The sequence below is a fragment of the Pygocentrus nattereri genome, chromosome 14 (assembly GCF_015220715.1).
Source record: "Pygocentrus nattereri isolate fPygNat1 chromosome 14, fPygNat1.pri, whole genome shotgun sequence".
Taxonomy (NCBI): Eukaryota; Metazoa; Chordata; class Actinopteri; order Characiformes; family Serrasalmidae; genus Pygocentrus; species Pygocentrus nattereri.
Window position 1 is genome coordinate 16685755 of NC_051224.1, and position 20226 is coordinate 16705980.

General features: G+C 38.0%; 1 protein-coding gene across 5 annotated transcripts in view; it reads left to right on the plus strand.

The window, feature by feature from the left end:
• The first annotated feature begins 15816 nt into the window (after positions 1–15816).
• The window catches only part of si:ch211-198m17.1 (mucin-2), a 36714-nt gene continuing 32304 nt past the window's right edge, over positions 15817–20226 (plus strand). For all 5 annotated transcript variants that reach the window (XM_017705625.2, XM_037544984.1, XM_017705628.2 and 2 more), the window contains exon 1: positions 15817–15982. In XM_017705625.2, the coding sequence (XP_017561114.2) occupies positions 15937–15982 (46 nt within the window). In that variant the 5' untranslated portion in view covers positions 15817–15936. The remainder of the gene's footprint in view (positions 15983–20226) is intronic.

The following is a 20226-nucleotide window of genomic DNA, read 5'->3' on the forward strand; positions in this document are numbered from 1 at the left end:
TTTAGACTCAGTGTTGTTGTCTTCTCACAGTGGAAGGATGAACCGAAACACCTGTGTATGTTTTCAGATCTGAATCAAGAGTATAGATTTTTTTTTTTTTTTTTTTCCGATTAATGTACCAAAAAGTCATCATTTTTACATGACTAACCTCTCCTTGCCCCTTAATCCAAGGGAATGTATTAGCGGAGGAGTGAACTGAACATTGTTTAATGTGCTACAAAGAAGTCTTCAGGGAAAAAAAAGGAGAAATTCTTTTTTTTTTTTCCCCATCTCCTTCATGGTATGGGCTTTTTAAACATCAAGGGTCCCTATGTGGGCCTCCATATCATTTCATCACTCTTATAATAATATATAATGTACAGCTAAGTTTCATAATAGTTATTGAATCATTTGCAGTAGTAACCTCTGGTGAAGTAGTGATGAACTTTAACTATATTGCTGCTAGGCCTTCAGTTCAAGCCATTAAAAGATATCAAAACTCACGCAAAACAATGCCTACTGCTTTGATAGTGCTACTTTCTGCCATCACCTCTATAGGACTCTATTAACAAATTAGTGTCAACAAATTTTCAGCTGTTTTATATCAAAAACAGATATTTGCTGCTTGTAAAAGGCATCAATATATACACCCGCAGCCTTGTTCTTCAGCGGTCATGACCACCACATAGATGTGAAGTAGCTCAACTGTTGCAGCACAGCCCTTCATCACTGGTTACAGGGCGCTGTTAGCTGGATGTTTTTGGTTGGTGGTCTATTCTCAGTTCAGTAGTGACACTGAGGTGTTTGAACACTCAAGGAGCACTGCTGCCTGATCCACTCGCACCAGTACATCACACTAACACCCACCACCACCACCACATTGGTGTCACTGCAGAGTTGAGAGTGCACATTTTAATGCACAATTAATGTTAAAAACAAATAAATAATGGGGAGAAAAAACATGAAATGTGGCACATTTAATAATTTCTTATATTTTCCTGTGTGTTGAACTCAGCAAATGGGGCAGTCGTGGGTTGGAGGTTAGGGAACTGGCCCTGTAACCGGAAGGTTGCCGGTTCGATCCCCAGTGGCAACAGCCCATGACTGAGGTGTCCTTGAGCAAGACACCTAACCCCCAATTGCTCTCCAGGCGCCATGGATAGGGCTGCCCAGTGCTCTGGGCAAGTGTGCTCACTGCCCACTAGTGTGTGTGTATTCACTAGTGTGTATGTTGTGTTTAACTTCACGGATGGGTTAAATGCGGGGGTGGAATTTCCCCGTTTGTGGGATTAAAAAAGTATCACTTAACTTAAACACATTGAAATTATGCACTAAAATTAGCAGAAAATGCCATATTTAAGTTGCCTGTAGAGGATGTTAACTTATTTTATCTGTCCAGGGGTGTTCAAACTTTTGTTTGTGACTTTATGTTGCATTATGTTTCATGTTATTGATGGTTGATTGATCTTCTCCATAAAAGTGCCTCTGATTCATTGCAGTCCATCAGTTAGTTGTTTTCCTCTTGTACAGAGATTGTTTCCTTATTTATAAAATGCCAGTGTTCATGCTTACAGGTCAGCTGAACCTTGTACTTCTGCTTGGTGTTTAGTGATTGATTCTCTCACGTGTTTCTTAGGAAGTGCTACTTCTCATTAATCCAGTAAGCGTGGTGGCATCATGCTTCACAAGTTGGACGTATGTATGTTACTTTGTTTTGTCAGGGAACATGTGCTAAAACATTCAGCTCTAGTGAGAAAAGGTGCAGGGAAACATAAAACGAGTACAAATATCATCACAAAATACTTTTCAGATATTTTCATACATTTGCTGAAGCTCTGTTTCTACACATGATAGAGTGCACATCCTACTCTCTAGTGTTTCCTGCTTATGATGTGTTGGCTTATGAACCAAATATAGTCAGAGTTCATTTTTGCATGAGCTTTTTTTGGCCTCACTTTATCACAGAATTAATCAGGCTGTGCCTTTAAGTCTGATAACTCCTTGACACCACCGGTGTTTCCAAAACTCACTTCGTCATATGCTTCATAACTTTCATAAGCTTTATTCTAAAGGTGGGTGTCATATGAGAGCTGTAACTGTTTTCTTTCCAGTCCAATAGATGGGTAATGTCACTTTAAAATTTCTTCATAAAAGAAGCTGAACTCAGTTTTTTTTTTTTTTTTTTTTTTTTTTTTACTGAACATCGATCCATTTTTTCACAAATCTGAGCTGTAACTTGGATCTCAGATGATGTCTCTTCAGTGAATTTGCTCTGTAAAAATTACTTTTATTAAAAAAAAAGTGTCGAAGATGTTTATGATCATAAAACACATTTTCTGTTATTTTGGGGGAAACTTTTACAAAAAAAAACATTACATTTATTTCATGCAGTTACTGAATAATTTGCCTTATGAGTTGGACGTGTAAATTCTGATGGAAAAACCTAAATATACTCTGCACTGGTTTTAAAATTAATTTATTAAAGGTTTAATAATTTCAGACTGGGCTGTTAGCAGCTTAAGGACTGTATGGAATGAGGAGTGACTGTTTCTTTATGGAACTTTAACAGTGAGTGTGTTTACATGCACTTAATGATCTGATAACTGAGGAAAATCAGATTTTGTTAGTAATCAACGCGTTTACATGCTCTTGAGTAATCAGATAATGAGGAAACATGCGTCAGACACAGTAATCAGATTTCTGCTTTGCAACCAGCCAGTAAACTCACAGAAGACAACGTGACAAATGTAATGTAAACTCAAACCAGTTTTTTTTAAACATTGTCACTTTACCTGTAAATATAAACACACATCTAGAAGATGAAAAAAGGTAAATGCTTTATTTCAACAAGCATGTAGTTGGTTTCCGCGTCGCACCAGAAGTGCTGTTTTTGCCGTCTCGCAGGTGCTGTGTTAAACACTGCTTGTTTATTTCCAGCACTGCAGTCTGTTTTCACACATTGTTCAGACTGAGAACTCAGAAAGAAATCAGACTGAGTTTACATGCACGGAGAAATCTGATTACTGAGCTAAAATCCAGCTCTCGTTATCAGATTCTTCTTCTTATCGGATCTCTAGCCTTACTCTGATCTAAGAAATCAGCATATGCTCTTCACATGACCATGATCAGAAAATCCAGATTGATTCTGATTACGATTGATTAATCTGATTATTAAGTGCATGCATTTACATTTACGGCATTTGGCTGACGCTCTTATCCAGAGCGACTTACAATTTGATCATTTTACACAGGTAGGCGAGGGGGTGTTAGGAGTCTTGCCCAAGGACCCTTATTGATATAGTGTAGGGTGCTTGCCCTGGTCGGGGATTGAACCCCAGTCTACAGCGAAGGCAAAGGTGTTAACCACTACACTAACCAACCACATGCAAACACACTCACTGTTTACATTCCAACACTTTTATTTAAAATAAATAGAAGAAAATATGACATGACTTTATTCCAACAGTGATTATGTAGCGGGTGGATTTGTGGATGTTTATCTTCTTGAGTCCTTTTGGAAAAGCATCTGTTGTGACTCTTTGTGAAGCTGAGATCAAGAGTGTGTAAAGCTGTGTTAAAGCCAAGTTTGGGCTCATTTCTATAGGAAAAGAAATAAGCCCAATAGACAGACAGAAAGAATTGTTTGCTACTTTTTTTTTTTTTATCTGTTCATAGGTCCAGATTTTTAATATTACTGTAAAATGTGGAGAGTATTGAAAAAATATTTGAGCATAATTGCACCCAAACTTTTGACTAGTAGCAAATAAAGTGGTAAGGAAATTCTTAAGATAGCAAATTGGACATCAGCCAAGTAATAGCAATCCTGCTTTTTAGTGCATGAGTTATCTTGAAAGTAGATCGTGGCCCATATTTATGCAGTATTTGGCCTTGGTGGTGAGACCAGCCCAAGGGAAGATGCAGGTGGATGCTGGGTGGGGCTCACTTGTTGAACGTTGTAAATGTCATTTGAAATTTGTGTGTAATAGATAAACTGCATGCAAACACACTCACTGTTTATGTACAAACTCTTATTCATAAAAAAGTAAGAAAATGTGAGTTTTCCATGATCTGGACTCTTTCAAACATGGAAAAAGTGTCCGAGGGGGGTTTGAAAGTTACTGAATAGAGTTTTTACCCCACAAAAATGAGTCGTTATTGTGATGTGCCATGAGTATCTGATTATAAGCCTTGGTTTAACAGCACTAAAGCAGATCTTAAGTGCAAATAGAGTCTAATCGGTATGTAAGGATCCTCTACAGGCTGTTTGCTTACACAGTAAGTGGATGGCCATTCATTACTTTGGATGAATACTGATTCTGCAAATAGAATGCAGTATTTTAGGTATGTAAGATCCATAAAACATAGCAAATCACCCCTAAGCTGTTTTGATGAATCATGTCAGTGTAAGAGTGCTAATCCAATCAGTTTATAATAAATAAACTTCCTGTAGAGGTATGAATTTACTGCAAGTTCCACCTCCAGACTCGGCAAATGTAAATGATTAAGTCTTTGACAGGTGTGTCTACTAGATGCTGATTCACACTGCCAAGAAGCGTGTTCATTAAAAGATTAAAGCTTTTTTTTACTTCAGGCAGTTAACAACCAACCCTCTGGCTTACCACTCCTAAAGACAACACAATCAAAACCAAGTCAGGGTTTCACTGTAATATGGAATTTATTTGTTCCCTCATAGTTATTAATTAACGCATGACTCTCTGCTGCCTTTGAACGAGCATGTCACTCATTCAAATAGGCCTGGAATACAGGTCAGTTTATTGGGCTGTGTACTGCAGTTGATGAACACCGAGCTGACCTCATTTACCATCCTGTGTGTCGTCGTGTGACTCAGTGCTGCATTATGTTTGTGTACTGCAGTTCAGGTTTGAATGTAGCAACAACTCGTATTTCGTCCTCTAGGCTAAAAATAGAAACAGCTGCGCCTTTCTGTGTTTTGTCGGTGAAATCGGTGTGTTCTGTTTATGTTGTACGCTTTCGTGTTTACATTTACACTAACATTGTTTACCTTTTGGCGCATTTATCCAAGGTGACTTGCAGTACAAGAACACTATAAGCTATACTTATTATTAGGAAGGTATTCTTTATCGTATTTATTTATTTTTATTTTTATAATATATTATCATTTTTAGTTTGGGGCACCACCAAAAATAACTGTAGCGCTCTGTGTTTGGTCAGTTAATGAATTCATTCATTACGTTCTGTTAAATACGCGCACACGTTCTGAATGTAACTCGACATTTTTAGACTTTTCACACACGTTAAGTTAGAGGTAATTCAGCTTGAACTTGACCCCTAACCCTTGGGGCCTAACACTGTCCACTGTACCAGTCAAAAGTATGGACACACCTAATTAATCATGCATTTTAAGAAGATGAAAAGACACTTTTATCTAAGGCTTGTGATGAATTTCAACCGTGTTGCTAAGACGACTACAGACAGTGAAGCTGATGCCTGTTATCGCCAAAAGAAATGTTATTTTAAATTTTGGGTGACACTTGATTTGGATGGTCCACTGTAGATGCTTTGTAAATGCTCAGACTGTCTTTAGGGAAAATTCAACTAGATATCTATTAAATAAAACAGAACTTCATGTTCAGTATGAAAGATTTTGTTAAATCTGTTCCTAACCCTAACCTTAACCTCAAGGCAAAATCTACACCTATTTCTGTTATACGTTTGTTGATAACTGAATATCCCTAGAAAGTTTGTTAGTGATTTACGTATATGTAGAGCATCTATAGGGGACGTTCCAAATAAAGTGTCACCTAAATTTTAACTGTAAATTTATGGTATGCTAAAAGGCCGCCAGTTGGAATGAAAGGATTTTGCTCAAAACCACCTCTCATTTACATGCCTTCATATCACTACTGTTTGATTTTTGTTTTGGTTTTCATTTTTTGACAATTTGAAAATACCTGTTTCCCTTTACATTGTATGTAGATTTCATGATGGATGGACTAAAAGAAATGGCCCAAAATGGCTCGGAAAAAACTCTTGCATTAAAAGTTAAGTTTCCTTCTCCTGTAAAGTTATCCATTTAAAGATATGAGGTTTTCTTCCAACAACAGCGATATGTTTCAATACCAGACAAAACAGCAATTAAGTATTAATGTTTCGTTTTTCTGGAGATTTTTCTGAGGAGAATAGATTTAAGATAAGCCTCTTCTATATGGAAAAGTCAAAGGAAAATGAGAGAGAAGACGACAACTCTGTGCTCTGAATCTGAAAGGATGTGTAGCTGTCAAGAAGCCCTGCTATCTAGGATTTGAAAGACATTCCTAACACTTTAGAGTTACAGGCCTCTATCAATGGCAATTCAGTCATTAAAATTGGTTGTTTAATAATTTAATAAGTGGTACCATTTTAATTATTAACCATTAAAAAATTAAAGCCCTGTACATTTTGTTATTTATGCCTTATATTTAAGAACAAGTAATACAGTATATCTTTATAAATGTAAAGTTCAATACTACAAAGACAATGTTATAAAAGATGTCCAATTAATGATGATCAATTTTTTTAAAAGTACATATCAAATATAAACACAAGTATTAATGAAATAGAAAATTCTAAGTGACTCCTTAATTTAATATATCTATTTAATATAAACTAAGGAAAGGAAACAGACATACAAGGACATCATGTGCAAATCAAGCAAAGAAGCTGCGGATGTTCTCAAAACAATGGACTGCCCACCCCAGAGTCCAGACCTCAACATTACTGAGTGTTTGGGATCACTTGGATTGTGAGAAGTAGAAAGTGAAACCAACTTCTAAGACTGAACTTTGAGCTGTGGAAAAATGTAGGTTTCTATGAAAAACTGAAAACAAAGAAACTGTGTTTAGTTAATAGAGCTTTAGTGTAATTTTGTGTTTTCTACTGCTTGCCTGATGGTGAAAATGTCAGTTTCTACTGGAAATTAAGCAAACAAAACTTTTTTCACTTTTATTTATGTGTTTAATTACTTATGACCTGAAATGAACACCTGCCATTTATACTATTAGGCTTCATGATAAATGGCCCAGAATAAATCACTTTGAAGAAAATCGTGTAACGTTGAGTTACATTGAAAGCTAAGAATGTTTTTTGCTCCTCCTTTGATGTCATTTTTTTGAGAGATGACTTTTTGTTCCGACAGTGATTATGTGCTGGATGGATGGGTGGATGTTTATCTTCTTGAGTCCTGTTGGAAAAGCATCTATTGTGCCTCTTCGTGAAGCTGAGATCAATAAAGCTGCGTTGAAGCCAAAGTTTGGGCTCATTTCTGTAGGAATCTAAAATAGATGAACGTTTTGATTTGTTTACCGCTTTTTTGATCTGTTCATAGTTGCATAGTTTCATTACTACTGTAAAATGCAATAAGTATTCCAAAACTGAGGAAAACCTTGCTGAGAAAATGTACATATGAACTTTTGACTCATAGTGAATGAAGCGGTAGGAGGGTCTTCGGGTAGCAAACTGGACATCGCAATCCTGCTTATCAGTGTATGGGTTATATTAATGGCAGACCATGGCCCATATTTATGCAGTATTCAGCCTTGACGGTGAGACCAGCCCAAGGGAAGGTACAGAGTTATAAAACGGTGGGTGTTGGGTGGAGCGTGTTGAAAGTTGTTGATAAGTCTGTGGAATTTATGTGTAACAGAAATGGAAGGACAGGTACAGGGTAGTAGGCATTAGAATGAGTGAGCATGAGACTGATATTTCTGAGAAATTTCACTCCTCTGTTACCAGTTTATACGGCTTATTATTTCATTTCCTGGTTTATATTTCATAGCTTTTGTCTCTGAACTGAAACCCATGGGTTTACTGCCAAACAGCTGTCAGAGAATTAGTTCAAAGCATCTCCAACACAAAAGATCTAAAAAGAGCAAGTATGAGAGCAGATAAAATACTCTCTAAAACTGGCGTGATCAACAGGGAAGGAGCTGGAGGCCTTTTATAGTTTCAATGCAGGAAGCGAGTTCTTCTCTTTTATGGTCACAGTCATTGATATGATATCTGGCGAAGAGACTAATGAAAACCCTTCTGCTGAGATTTTTAAATATAGTCTTCACACAGATGGGTTGCTTGGTTACAGGCACCATTGGGTTTGTCCTTACCAGAAAGTAGTCTTTTCATATCATATCTGATGCTGAGTTCTCTCTTTGTTTCACCTGTGTTCTCTGTTCATTTGGCCAAAACTGAATCATACTAATCATGTTCAGAGCCAGGACCGCTTTTCTGGAACTTTTCTTCAGTCAGTCCGATACATCATGTTCAAATGTCCCTTAGGCTTATCGTTAGGCCCGCTGAAAGAAGGAAAGGAAAAAAAGAAACTTGTATAATTGCTGAAAACAAACTTAGATGGACCCTTAGCTCAATTTCCTGAGACAAAACTGAGTTATGTAATGTTTTTATGAAGCCAGAACTTCATAACTTTCTCCAGGATAACCTCAGTGACAGTGGAGGTGCATATTCATAAAATCCAAGAAAAGTAAAATGCAATCATAAGTACTCCAGAGTTAATGGCTCTTATTTTCTTCGTTGGACCACCTTCCTCATCCAAATCCAGACATTTAAATGCCACAGTTTATTTGTTGAGCAATACTGGAAATTAGTTTATTGTTGGTTTTGAAAATGCATAAGGCTAGCCTTATTAATGCTCTATATCCTCTTGTACTTTAAGATTTGAATGTTTTTGTGTAAGATTTGATTCAATTTTAATGTCAGCAGCAAAATCCCATGAGTCAATAATATAACTTTTATATATATATATATATATATATATATATATATATATATATACACAAAACTATAAACACTTTTGCGGCCTGAGAACAGAGAGCATAGATTTTTAAAATTTATTTCATTCATTCAGTCATTTGAACATTGAAGGGCTATTTGTTCATCTAGTGGTTATACTTGTTGCAGACTGTCTCAAGTGTTTGGGCCACATTGAGCCAACTGACTAAGAAAGTCAGAGGCCCCTGGGCACTGGTGTTTGGGCCACCTTGGGTTAATTGACTAAGGCCCCCCAGGAAGTTGGAGGCCCCTGAGCACTGGTCACAATGGTTGCCATAGCAGAAAGAGGTGCCATTAGAGGAAGATGCCGTTTGACAATTTCACCATTTCAGTGAGTCCGATGTCTTCGACCTTCAGATGGTGTAATTCTGTGTGAAGTCATGAGATGATAGATTTCAGAATGTTGAAAGAGTGGTAGGCAGTATTGTTATCTTGTAACTTATTAACCTAGACAGAATTCAGTGATGCGTGATGATTTCCGTTTAGTTCAAAACATTAGTGTTTAATTTGAGATAATACTACCCTGCAAAATTCCTAGCCATTGATCGTAAAATACATAATGCATAGTGTAAGAATGTAGTGCACGTTGCCCACATTGCAACAGAGTCCATGGTGTGGTCTGCCTTCGTATGAACCCTGCCATGTCCTCACTGTGATGTCACACCCTAAGCGGAGTCTTCATACAGAAGCTGTTTTACATACCTGTGCAGATAAGCTATCCAGGCTATACAGTGCAAGCCCTCATCATTACACAACATTTTCCTATCTTTATGAATAGCTAAAGGTCCAGTAATCACCATGTCATGGCTGTCTTAACCACCAACCAGGGTCATTCAGCATTTGCATTATTAGAAGTGACTTCCACATAAAGCCCACCAACCTTATAGGCCTACTACACAGGTGTTTGGTTCTCTAGTGCTCACACACTGGCTACTTTATTTATTTATTTATTTTTCTTCATTATTTTAAAATTGATGAAAATAATAGTAAAGATGTTGAACAGACCAATAGAAATGATCCAAAACTGAGAATTTGTCTCTTTACATGAACTTACTTTCCAAATTAAGAATCTTTTTTCCTTTCTTGTAAAGTTACTGTTTTGGAGAGAAATGTTTTTCCTTGGACAGTCACCATATTTTTCTTCTGTGCATTTATCTCAATATAGTGAAATAATGTACATATATTATACATTGGCAATATCACAAAAATGTCACAATTATATTAAGAACCTACATTTTAAAACATTACGTGTTTTTATAATAAGCAATTATGTGCATATATTTCTATTTAACATTGAACTTTTCACTGCACCCAAATCTTCAGTCTAAAGGACATAACTGAAGCGCTACACGCAGTGAGTGCACTGTCTAAAAGAGAGAGGCAAAACAACTTGAAGTGGCTGGCTAACCTTTAGTTTATATAGGAGGCAGTATTGCTATTCAATACAGTTTAGTTTTTTCCTAGTTTTAAAGGATTATGATCTGTAGTTTACTAAAATCTCAGCTAGAGTTGCTGGTAGCTTCAACAAAACTTGCTAGCATGCTAATGAAAATAATTCTTTAATAGCCAGTATGCTTATATAGTACTTGATGTCTCACTGATCCTGTCCTAGAATCACAAGTTCACTCTAGGTATCAGGCCCAATCCCATTTCTGAGTTTTACTCCTATCCCTCTTTTTGCGTGTCACCTTACCGCTTGGAAGAGAGTTACAAGGCGTAGTGGTTGAAATCCTTCCCTTATGAAATGAAACAACCCTCAAATAAATAGGACATTACTTCATTAACAGGATACTAGCGCTGCTCTGTAGGCGACCCTGGCAGTCTGCAATGATAGTGGAGGAGGGGAAAGTTCAGCTCCTCACTGCTGGGCATTAGTTACATTTAGGGCATCATATGCCTTCAAAGAGGGGGACAATTATGTATTTTCGCCCACTCCTAATTCTTCAGTAAAATGAAATCAGCTGAAGCTGTTCACCAGGTTCTTGTTTGAGTTTTCCTGTTTCACCCTAAATGGTGCAGCAGATGCCTGGCATCAGAAATATTGCATCCTTTAAGGTGGAATAGGAAATTTAGCTAGCTAGCTAGCAAGAAATCAGCAAACTACTAGCAATTTTTACGCTTGCTATGAAAAAAAAACGACTATAATACACTGAAACAAGATTAAACCGAGACAAAATATTGGTTACCTAATATTTTAACAGAGAAAATGTTTCTTTGGTCGCTTGTGCAGCCATCTTACAATTTCTTTTTCTTTCATAACATTCTGTGTGGAGTGTGGCTCTAAAAAAAAAACTTGGTTCGGAGGGTCATGAAGCCCTAACACTTAGCCCTACCCCTCTATCTCAACAAAAATCAGGACACCCTACCCCTAGGCATGAAAACAGTGGGGTAGGACTTTGTGGTAGGAGCAAGGGGTGAAATGGGATTGGGCCTCAGTCTCCTGTTCTGTAAATTGTTTTTTCACAATTTAATCCCAAATCAATCTGAGGAAATCTCTGTAAAATTAGAGACCATCAAAAGATGAAAAAAATGAGTTGTGATATGATACGTTATTGGCATTTTGCTTACCTGTTTCATGCAACTTGTTTCACGAAATATCTTGCAACTATGAGTCACATTGCAGATGCATAACATCATACATCAAGTGCAGTTTAGTTTCATGTAGGCTTCACGCAACTAAAGTTACATGCAAACCCTGTAAAGCCAGCTTTATTAATTTTGTGACAAGTAATGACCGTAAATCGATAGACACTGTTAATTTTTGTTTTTTAAACATAACTTTTCTCCTAAATAATGTAATTTGGGAGTCATCAGTTTACATTGTGGTGTCTACTTAATAACATTTGGATCTACACTGTACAAGTTATTACTGAATAACAGTTATTAATATGACAAGTGATTAAATGTAAGGATTATATATTCTGGACCAACATATGGGCCCTTAGGATTTAAAGGGTTACTGTGCTGTTTGGCAGACAAATGAATCAAAAGAGAAAACAATTGCTTTCATATCCAGTATTTACCTTATCAAACACTTCATCATTCGTGATAATCAGCTCTAAGAAAGAAAAGAAATTTGCTTCCAGATATGAGAATCATATCTGTTGACATTTGTGACTAGCTTGGCCATGAATTCCAGGCCCTGGCAGTCCTACTTTCTTACTAACTTCAGCCTCTGAATGTGATCTATTCTTGCTCACTGTCTTCTTATCAGTGATGGTGAAAGAGAAGTATTGTGCTGATTGTCCTTGGAAATTCATAAATGTCTCCATAGCGATATGGAAGGACTATGGGCGAAACTAGGTGAAACAATAAGGGAATTTCTGGAATGTTATTTGGCAGAACATTCTGCCATGAAACGGTGTCAACACAGGGATCTGCTGATATAAACGGCTCCTCAGCTGGGTTCAAGCTGGAGCTCTTGTCTCTATGAATTACTGTCCACCATCTTGAAGTCATCATTTTGGTAATGACATTTGAGTTTTTGATAGAGTTTCAGCAAAACCTTGGTGGACGCATTGTCAGTCTTTAAAGGTCTAACTAAAGCAGAGCCAAACCTTTAGTAACTTTGAAGAGCCCCTATCCTACACTTCTACTTTTTATTTCCTCTCAGGTCCTTTAGTGACATTTGTGTTTAGTTTATGGTGCAGAAAATCCTAATACATTTTACTTGACTGTTTTCCAACATCTCTATAGATTCTCTATAGAATGAGGCAGTTTGAATAACTCTGACACAGGGGTCAGCGACATGCAGCTCCGGAGCCGCATGCGACTCTTGTACTGCCCTGCATGCAGCTCCACATCAGAATTAGATTTTTAGGTAAAAATAAAATAATCCTCCTTTGCAATAAAATAAAGTTCTGCTGGTTGTTATAACAATGTTTTTAACAATAAATGTTGTTTTAACAATAAATGGTCATAAACACTGGAGTTAATGTAGCATATATCTGCTGACTCACCAACCATTAACCCTGAAGATTAGCGCGCGCGCTGCTGGTCACATAGCAACGCAGACAACAGTCTCGCCTAGCTAATAGCTAACAGAACGGCAGTGAGAGAGATTTTAAACAAACATCAATGATTTAGAGACTTATTGACTTATTTGCATATATAATCTCTCCAGCTAGTTTCCTGATGCGTTTAATCTGCAACGAGAAACTGTCAAACACTAAAAAGTTACGAAGCTGAAGTGAGTTTCTCGTTCACCAGCTTCTTCTTGTTCAAAAATAGAAGAACCCTTTTTGGTACTATAAAGAAACATTTTCAAGTTCAATGTAGAACCATAACACTTTCTCCATCCGTCTGAAAACCATTTGACCATGCAAGCAACCATTTAATTGTTCTAAATAGAACCTATGCCTTTACTAAAGAAGCCTTGAGGATGTTTATATGTTTAACATGAACATTTATATTAGGTTCATTGGGTTGGATGGTTCTTCGAATTCATCTGCTGTTACTGGCAACATTCACAATGGGGTGTATTACTTCACAGAACTGCACTCATCCTTTGTTTCCCTGTGCTGACGTGAACACAGACGTCATGGCAATCCTATAATTGTCTTGGAAGGAGTAAGGCTACTATTTTTGTAGTAACATCGTCTCCTTAGGTTAGTAAACATATGTGGAAAAGTCAATTTTTTTAATTTTTCAGCATTAAGAAAACAGCAAAAAACAAACAGAAAATGAAACTAAACATGTGTGTGTGTGTGTGTGTGTGTGTGTGCGTGTGTGTGTGTGTGTATGTGTATATATATACACACACACACTCTCAGATAGCGCTGGGTTCTCACAGTGATAGGATGGACAAACACCTGTGGATGTTTTCAGATCTGAACAACAGTGGAGCTTGATTTTCTCCTCTCTCTCAAAGATGAAAGCTTTTAGTGCTGTTTATCTTAAGGTGGACAGGTTTGTTGGTCTACCAAGGCCTTAAGCAGCTTTTAGAAGCCCTATTTCCTCATAACTTTTCATAAATATAAGTAATAACTCCAGTTATTGAAACTCTTGTTTTTCCCCATATTTACTTTCAGTGGTATTAAGGTCTGTTCTCTGATGTGGTCAGTCTGTTGTCCGTGTGTTTGGCATCAGAAACAGAAAATGCAACTAACCTCTTACGGAGGTGTGTAAGAATATTCCTTCAGATTTCTTTGAAGACTAGTCTACCGAAAAGAACAGGAGCTGTAATAGACACTAAATACTGAAAGTGAGCTGATATTTATTTTGTGTAATTTTGTGTTAAATATGTTTCCGGCTTTTTCCCCAAAACTGAAAAATGAATAACTGACTTCTGCACAGCTCTTTGAAGCTGATGTTCATAAATTTTCAGGCTTGTTACATCCTAATTATCTATCACTCATTACCTCCAAAAGTGGCTGCGGTATTCTTAGGTTCCCAGAATAAGGAAAGTTTATATAGGAGTGTAAATCTGATCTTTACATCAGAGTTTTCCAACCCCCTTTTGTAGTCCAGCAGCACTGATGTTTTGAGTTCTCCTGCTCATCACACCTGATCCAACTCAGAGTCCTGTTCTTTCTCTTATAACAGGATTCCGATCGGAGTTATTATAGTTAACTAAAACTATCACCAAAGCTGCCAGTGAAAAAATGTGCACATTAATTGTGATTAAAAATGTTATTCAAATTCCCAGAATTAAATCAGAACTGTAATATTACAGGCAAAACTAACTCAAATAAAACAATTACTGAGAAAAAACCAAACGTATTTTTTTCAGAAAATCGAAACACAAATAACACTATCAGTGCATCTTTACAACTAATGAAATGAAAAATGTGAAAACAGCAAAGTCTGTTTCAGAAGCAGGATTCTACTTCTCAGATGGGTCAGGTCAAATATATATGTTTACACACTCCAGCAGCTCTGCCGTGTCTGATCCTCTCAGACCAGTGCAACGCACACTAACGCACCACCACCATCAGTGTTACTACAGTGCTGACAATGATCCACCACCCAAAAAGTACCTGCTGTGTGAGGGTCCTGAGCACTGTAGTACAGGGTAAAAGGGGCTAACAAAGTATCAGAGAAACAGATGGACTACAGTCTGTAATTGTAGAACTACAAAGTGCACCTATACAGTAAGTGGAGCTGATAAAATAGACACTGAGTGTAGAAAAAAGGAGGTGGTCCTCCTGCTGTGCTTGATCGGTGTAAATATATACACGTGTATGTATGTACATCCTTTTGAGCTTCTTGTTATGGAGGGCTTTGGCATTGCTGTGGTTTGGACTTACAGCCTCCTAAAGTCAAGGTACATGTTGTTTGTGTTCATTAAGCAGTTTTTGTAACTGCACCAAGAATAGTTTTTTTCCCTTACAGTGACTTAATACATTAAATAATAATTTGATCAGAAGTTTGATAAATGCAATGCAATAAATGCAATAACGATGTAGGCCTAAAATCTAATGTTTAAGCACCTAAATCTGGAAGCGAGGATATTTCATGTTTCATTTATATCATGTTTAGAATAGAATATAGACTGCTTAGACCTCTTATAGGGGGAATCTTGCTCTGGAAGCATAAGTGCAGAATCACCTCTCCAGCTCTGCAGTGACAGGGATCAGTGATTTCTCTGTCCAAAGCACAGAGCGAGCATTTCAATCAGCCTGTAAACGCGGAAACATGAGCGTATTGACTGATTAGCTTTCAGTGATGGGAAACGAATGAACTTCCTTGAGCTCACTTCTTTTGTATCTCGAGATCTGGAGAAATATATCTGAAGGGGTAAATAATGAGAGCGCGCTGAAACATCCTGAAGCCAAGACACGCCCCCCCCCGCGCCATGATTGGTTAGCGTGGCGCAGCGTCTTGCATTAGGATTGGATCGTTGCGTCCCAATTGGCTAATATTCCGCCTTCTGCGTTGGGATTGGCTGATCGTGTGCTGCCTTCTCGTTAGTGTCGGTTGCTTGTTGAAACTCCTAGCCAGTCCTAGCGGAGGGGGCGTGGCTCGCCCGAATACAGGCGGGCGGGGGGTGATAAAACCCACCTGCTCTTGCAGCGTGCGCTCAGGCAACGCGTCCAAGCGCGGAACACATGCTGTGCGAGATCCCAGCACTTCAGTACTAAGTCCGTGGCGTCTTTCGTTCTAACGCACGTTCTGAAGACGTTCTCGAGGCTTTACCCACACAAGCGGGACACCATGTGGTCAGCGCACCGGCTCGTCTTTTCACTGGCCGTGGTATCAGGTAAGGTCTGAGGCTGTTGGAGGGAGCTAAGCTGCTCTCGCAAGGCTTTAAGGTTTCAGGGACAGTGACCAAGCCTGACCAGTTCTCTAGAAGAACGTGGAGGAGCGCGATGGATGATGAGGGGTCAGAATGTGTCCATTCCCTCAGCTCCGCGTACTTCTGCACAGTTTGATGGACTAACACATTCTTCTGCACTCAGATGGATCTTCAAGGGTTCTTTAGAAAAAGGAACGGTTCTATCTAGAACCATGAGTATTACGCTTAAATGGTTCTGTGGTTCTATATAGAAACAAAAAGGATTCTTCTTTGGTTCTGATGACAAGCTTGTTACAGTAGCAAAACGCATATTGGCGCTTTATAGAATCACAGAACCATGAGTAGTATATAGAACCATTAAATGCTTAAATGGTTCTGTGGTTCTGTATAGCACCAGAAAGAGATCTATGGTTATGATATCAAGCCTGTAACAGTAGCAGAACGCTTACTGGTGCTATACAGAACCAATAGATCGGTTCCATGCTTAAATGGTTTTGTGGTGCTATAAGGCTCTTCTGTGGTTATGTTGTCAAGCTTGTGGCAATAGCAGAGCGCATATTGGTGCAGGACCATGAGTACTATATAGAACCATTTATACTTAAATGGTTCTATATAGTACCAAAAAGTGTTCTTCTCTGGTTTCGATGTCAAGCTGGTAACAGTGGAGGCTCTTTTTGGTTCTGTATAGAACCGTTTTCAAGTGAAGTGCTGTGTACAGTACATTCTATCAATCTAAAGAACACTTTCACTACACAAAGAACCATTTCAGCATGAATGGGTCGTATATAGTGCTCATGGTTCTAAATAGAAGCCTTCCCTGTACTAAAGAACCCTTGAAGAGTCATCTTTTAGAGAGTGCAAGTCCTTTTTATTTCATTTTTAATCCCTTTCTGGGCCGATTTCATTCTGTTTTTTTGTTGGTTCTTTTCTCACTTTGGCGCTCTAGTGTTTTATGTTCGACCTAAAAGAGAGGAACAGACTTCAGTTCCTATGCTGGCCGTTGCTGGATCAACTAAGACGTTCCTCTGCAGTTGAATCTGATACTTTCTTTCACTCCTACTCAAGTCAGAAGCAGCTACTTTTACTTCTATGCTGCATTGTTTCATTGGGCTGTTTGAGAATGGGTTTAAGTTGCTCTGCTTAACTTGGACAACAGATCTTTTGAATCTGCCTGGCAACATCAAACATGCCACTTGCCGCAATATCCCCTAGCTGGTGAATGAGTAAACCTGATCTTCAGTACGTCAAAAATTTGTTTATTCCCAAGCATCATGGAAGGCTTAGTGAAGGCTGGAGAAGGGGACTTTTGTGTTCTGAGTCAAGCAAAACCTTTTAGTTGATAGATGAACATTCATCAGAGGATGAAGCTGCTTTTGTGCTTCTTTTCTGACTGTGCTCATGTGATGCGTGTTTGGACATCAGTGACACATTCAGAAACTTTGCTGCCTGCTATAGAAAGTAGTGTACATGCATGCAGCATTTACAGAATGTTCATGAAGGTGTCCTGAGGCTTTGGCCTTGCTCAGGGATTCCCATATGGCCCTGAATGTCTCGCCTGCTACTTCGAGGCTTTACTCTGGAGTGAGTCACTGTGCCGCGCTCAAATGCTCATGGAGACGCTTGTGCCTGAGTCAGTGCTTTGGGATGATGGTGAATGGCTGTGGATGAAACACTTGGCTACATTCCTGCAGGTTTAGATTTGGAGAAGTTTCCAAATAGCAGCTGTGACGCAGTAGCCGTGCTGCACGTTTGCAATGATGTTGGCAGGAACAATAGAGTCTGTATGAGCAATGATGGAACAGAACACTGGTATACCAACTGATGCATTCTGGAATTTATGATTTAGGTTAATGACTTGTGGGGATGACCTGTCTTATTTGATCTGCTCTGGTCAAGTATAGGCTGTTTTGGACCCTGAAACTCTAAGGGCCCCACCCTTCATTTCCTCACTTTCAGACTACTAACTTTTTAGCTTTATAGTAGTTACTGAATGATATGTCTTATGTTTAATAAGTGAGTAATAAGCATTTTCCCCATTGTCTCCACATTTTACCCCCTAACAGATCTGTTGCGTTTATCAGTTTAAATGGTCAGGCATATTACTGTTTCATTAATATGTAACGCGTGTTCTGAGTCGATACCAGTGCTGTATGAAGGCCACAAGTACATAAGCTTTATTTTTAGACATTGTCTAAAAAATACAGCATAAACAGAAATACACAGGCCAGCTGTTCTCTGCTTTAAGCTTTAGCTCATCTATAGCTGCTTTTCTCTTGTCTTCACCAATAAAATGTCTCTTAGTGTTGCTGCTTCTCTTTAGCCAACTTCTTGTTCTAATTTTCCAGTTCCACCTTAAATGGTGCTTGAGGTACCAGAATATAACTGCTGCACCATTTAAGGTGGAACAGGAGATTTTGGACAAGAAGCAGGTGAATGAGAAACTGACTTCAGCCTCACGACTATTTATTGTTTGTCAGCTTCTCGTTGCAGCTGAAACGTATCAGGAAACCAGCTGGCGTGACTGTAAATGCTAATAAATATATTGATTTCCAAATTATCAATGCTTGTCTTAAATCTTGCAGTTTCTTTAGCTACTAGCTAGGCAAGAGTGTTGCTATGGTGACCAGCAGTTTGTGTGCCAACCTCCAGTGTCAAAAGGTAAATTAGCAGTTCTAAGCCACATTAACTCCAGTGATCATTTATTGTTAAAACTGCGTTTATAGATCAGCAGAGCTTTATTTAACTGTAAAGGAGGATTATTATATTTTTTAACCTACAAATCAATTTCTGCTGTGGAGCCACAACAGGGCAGTAAAAGAGCCGCATGTTGCCGACCATTGGACTACATGGCTCATGGCTTGAATTCATGGTTCTAGGAGGAACCCTTAACAATGAACAGTTTGAGGAAGTTAAATTCAGCTTTTTTTGTACTTGAGCCTTGAAAGCTGAAAGCCTGACTGACAGTTCACAAGCTCTGTTAGGTTAAATTTCACCACTTGAACTTAAAACAACATTAAACAATATAGCATATAATTAATATTACTGCAATTTGAAAATTGCACTTTCAAGGTTGATGTAAATATGATAAACCAGTCAGCCATAGTATAGAAGCTTTACAGTGTGTGGTGCTTCTTTAAACTTTAAGATTCTTCACACTCACAGATCTCGTCTACAAAACGGAAAATGTGTGTTGTACAAATTGTCAGTTCCCTCAAAATGCCCAAAAAAGTCTCTTGAGCTGTGTTTCACATGGTGTTTTGAGAATGTCACCTCGGTTTCAAGAAATGAGCCAAACCAATTGAAAAAAAAAAGATCAACTTTAATTTGTTCAAAATGTGCACCAACATGCCACCATACTCAGGACATGCCCCCTCCTTCTACCTAACCATTAGCACTATCAGTCCTCTTTTATGCATGCACAGGCTTGCAGGTAACACACTATTCAACCTACCCCCAGCTAATCTATGTTTTTGTATTTTGCTAGCCAGCATGGTCAAACAGTTTTCATCCTTATCCTTCTTTTCTTCAAAAAAAAAAGGTTTTGTCTATTTATTCTTTTAAATTTTTATTTTTAACTTTTTCTTCACCTTCTTTTCTTCTTTTTTATTAGCCAGCATATATTATTATTGGCCAGCTTATTTTGCAGTTTTCAAATAATATTCATATATACATACATGTAACAATGTAGAGAAAAGAAAGAAGGAAATGGAAGGGAAGAACAGGAGAAGAAAAAGCAGGTGAAGAAAAAGGTCAAATTAAAAAATTAAAAGAATGAATAGACAAAACCTTGTATTTTTTGTGAAGAAAAGAAAAAGAACAAAAGGGGAAAGAATATGTGGGCATAAAATATGTTGAGTAATAAAAAAAAACGTATTGGATGACAAAAAGAAAATAAAAAGAAAGGAATGAGAAATATTTTTTCATGTTTTTGACTAAGGACTAAGATATGAAGTAAATAGAATTCAAGTATATAAAGTAAGAAATGCATATATGTAAATTGCAATGTGTCTATTGATTTTGTAAGAATTTTTTCCTGTGAATAATCTTGCTGGCAATTCCTGTATGTTTCTTGAAACAAGCTCACTCAGGCCTGTCTGTAGAATTTGGGCAGAGGGGGATGAGAGGTGTTTGTGTGTAGGCAGACTGTGGGTCTCCCTGCAGATTCCTCAGGTAATGGCCACATTTACAAATGAAAGGATGCTAATTGG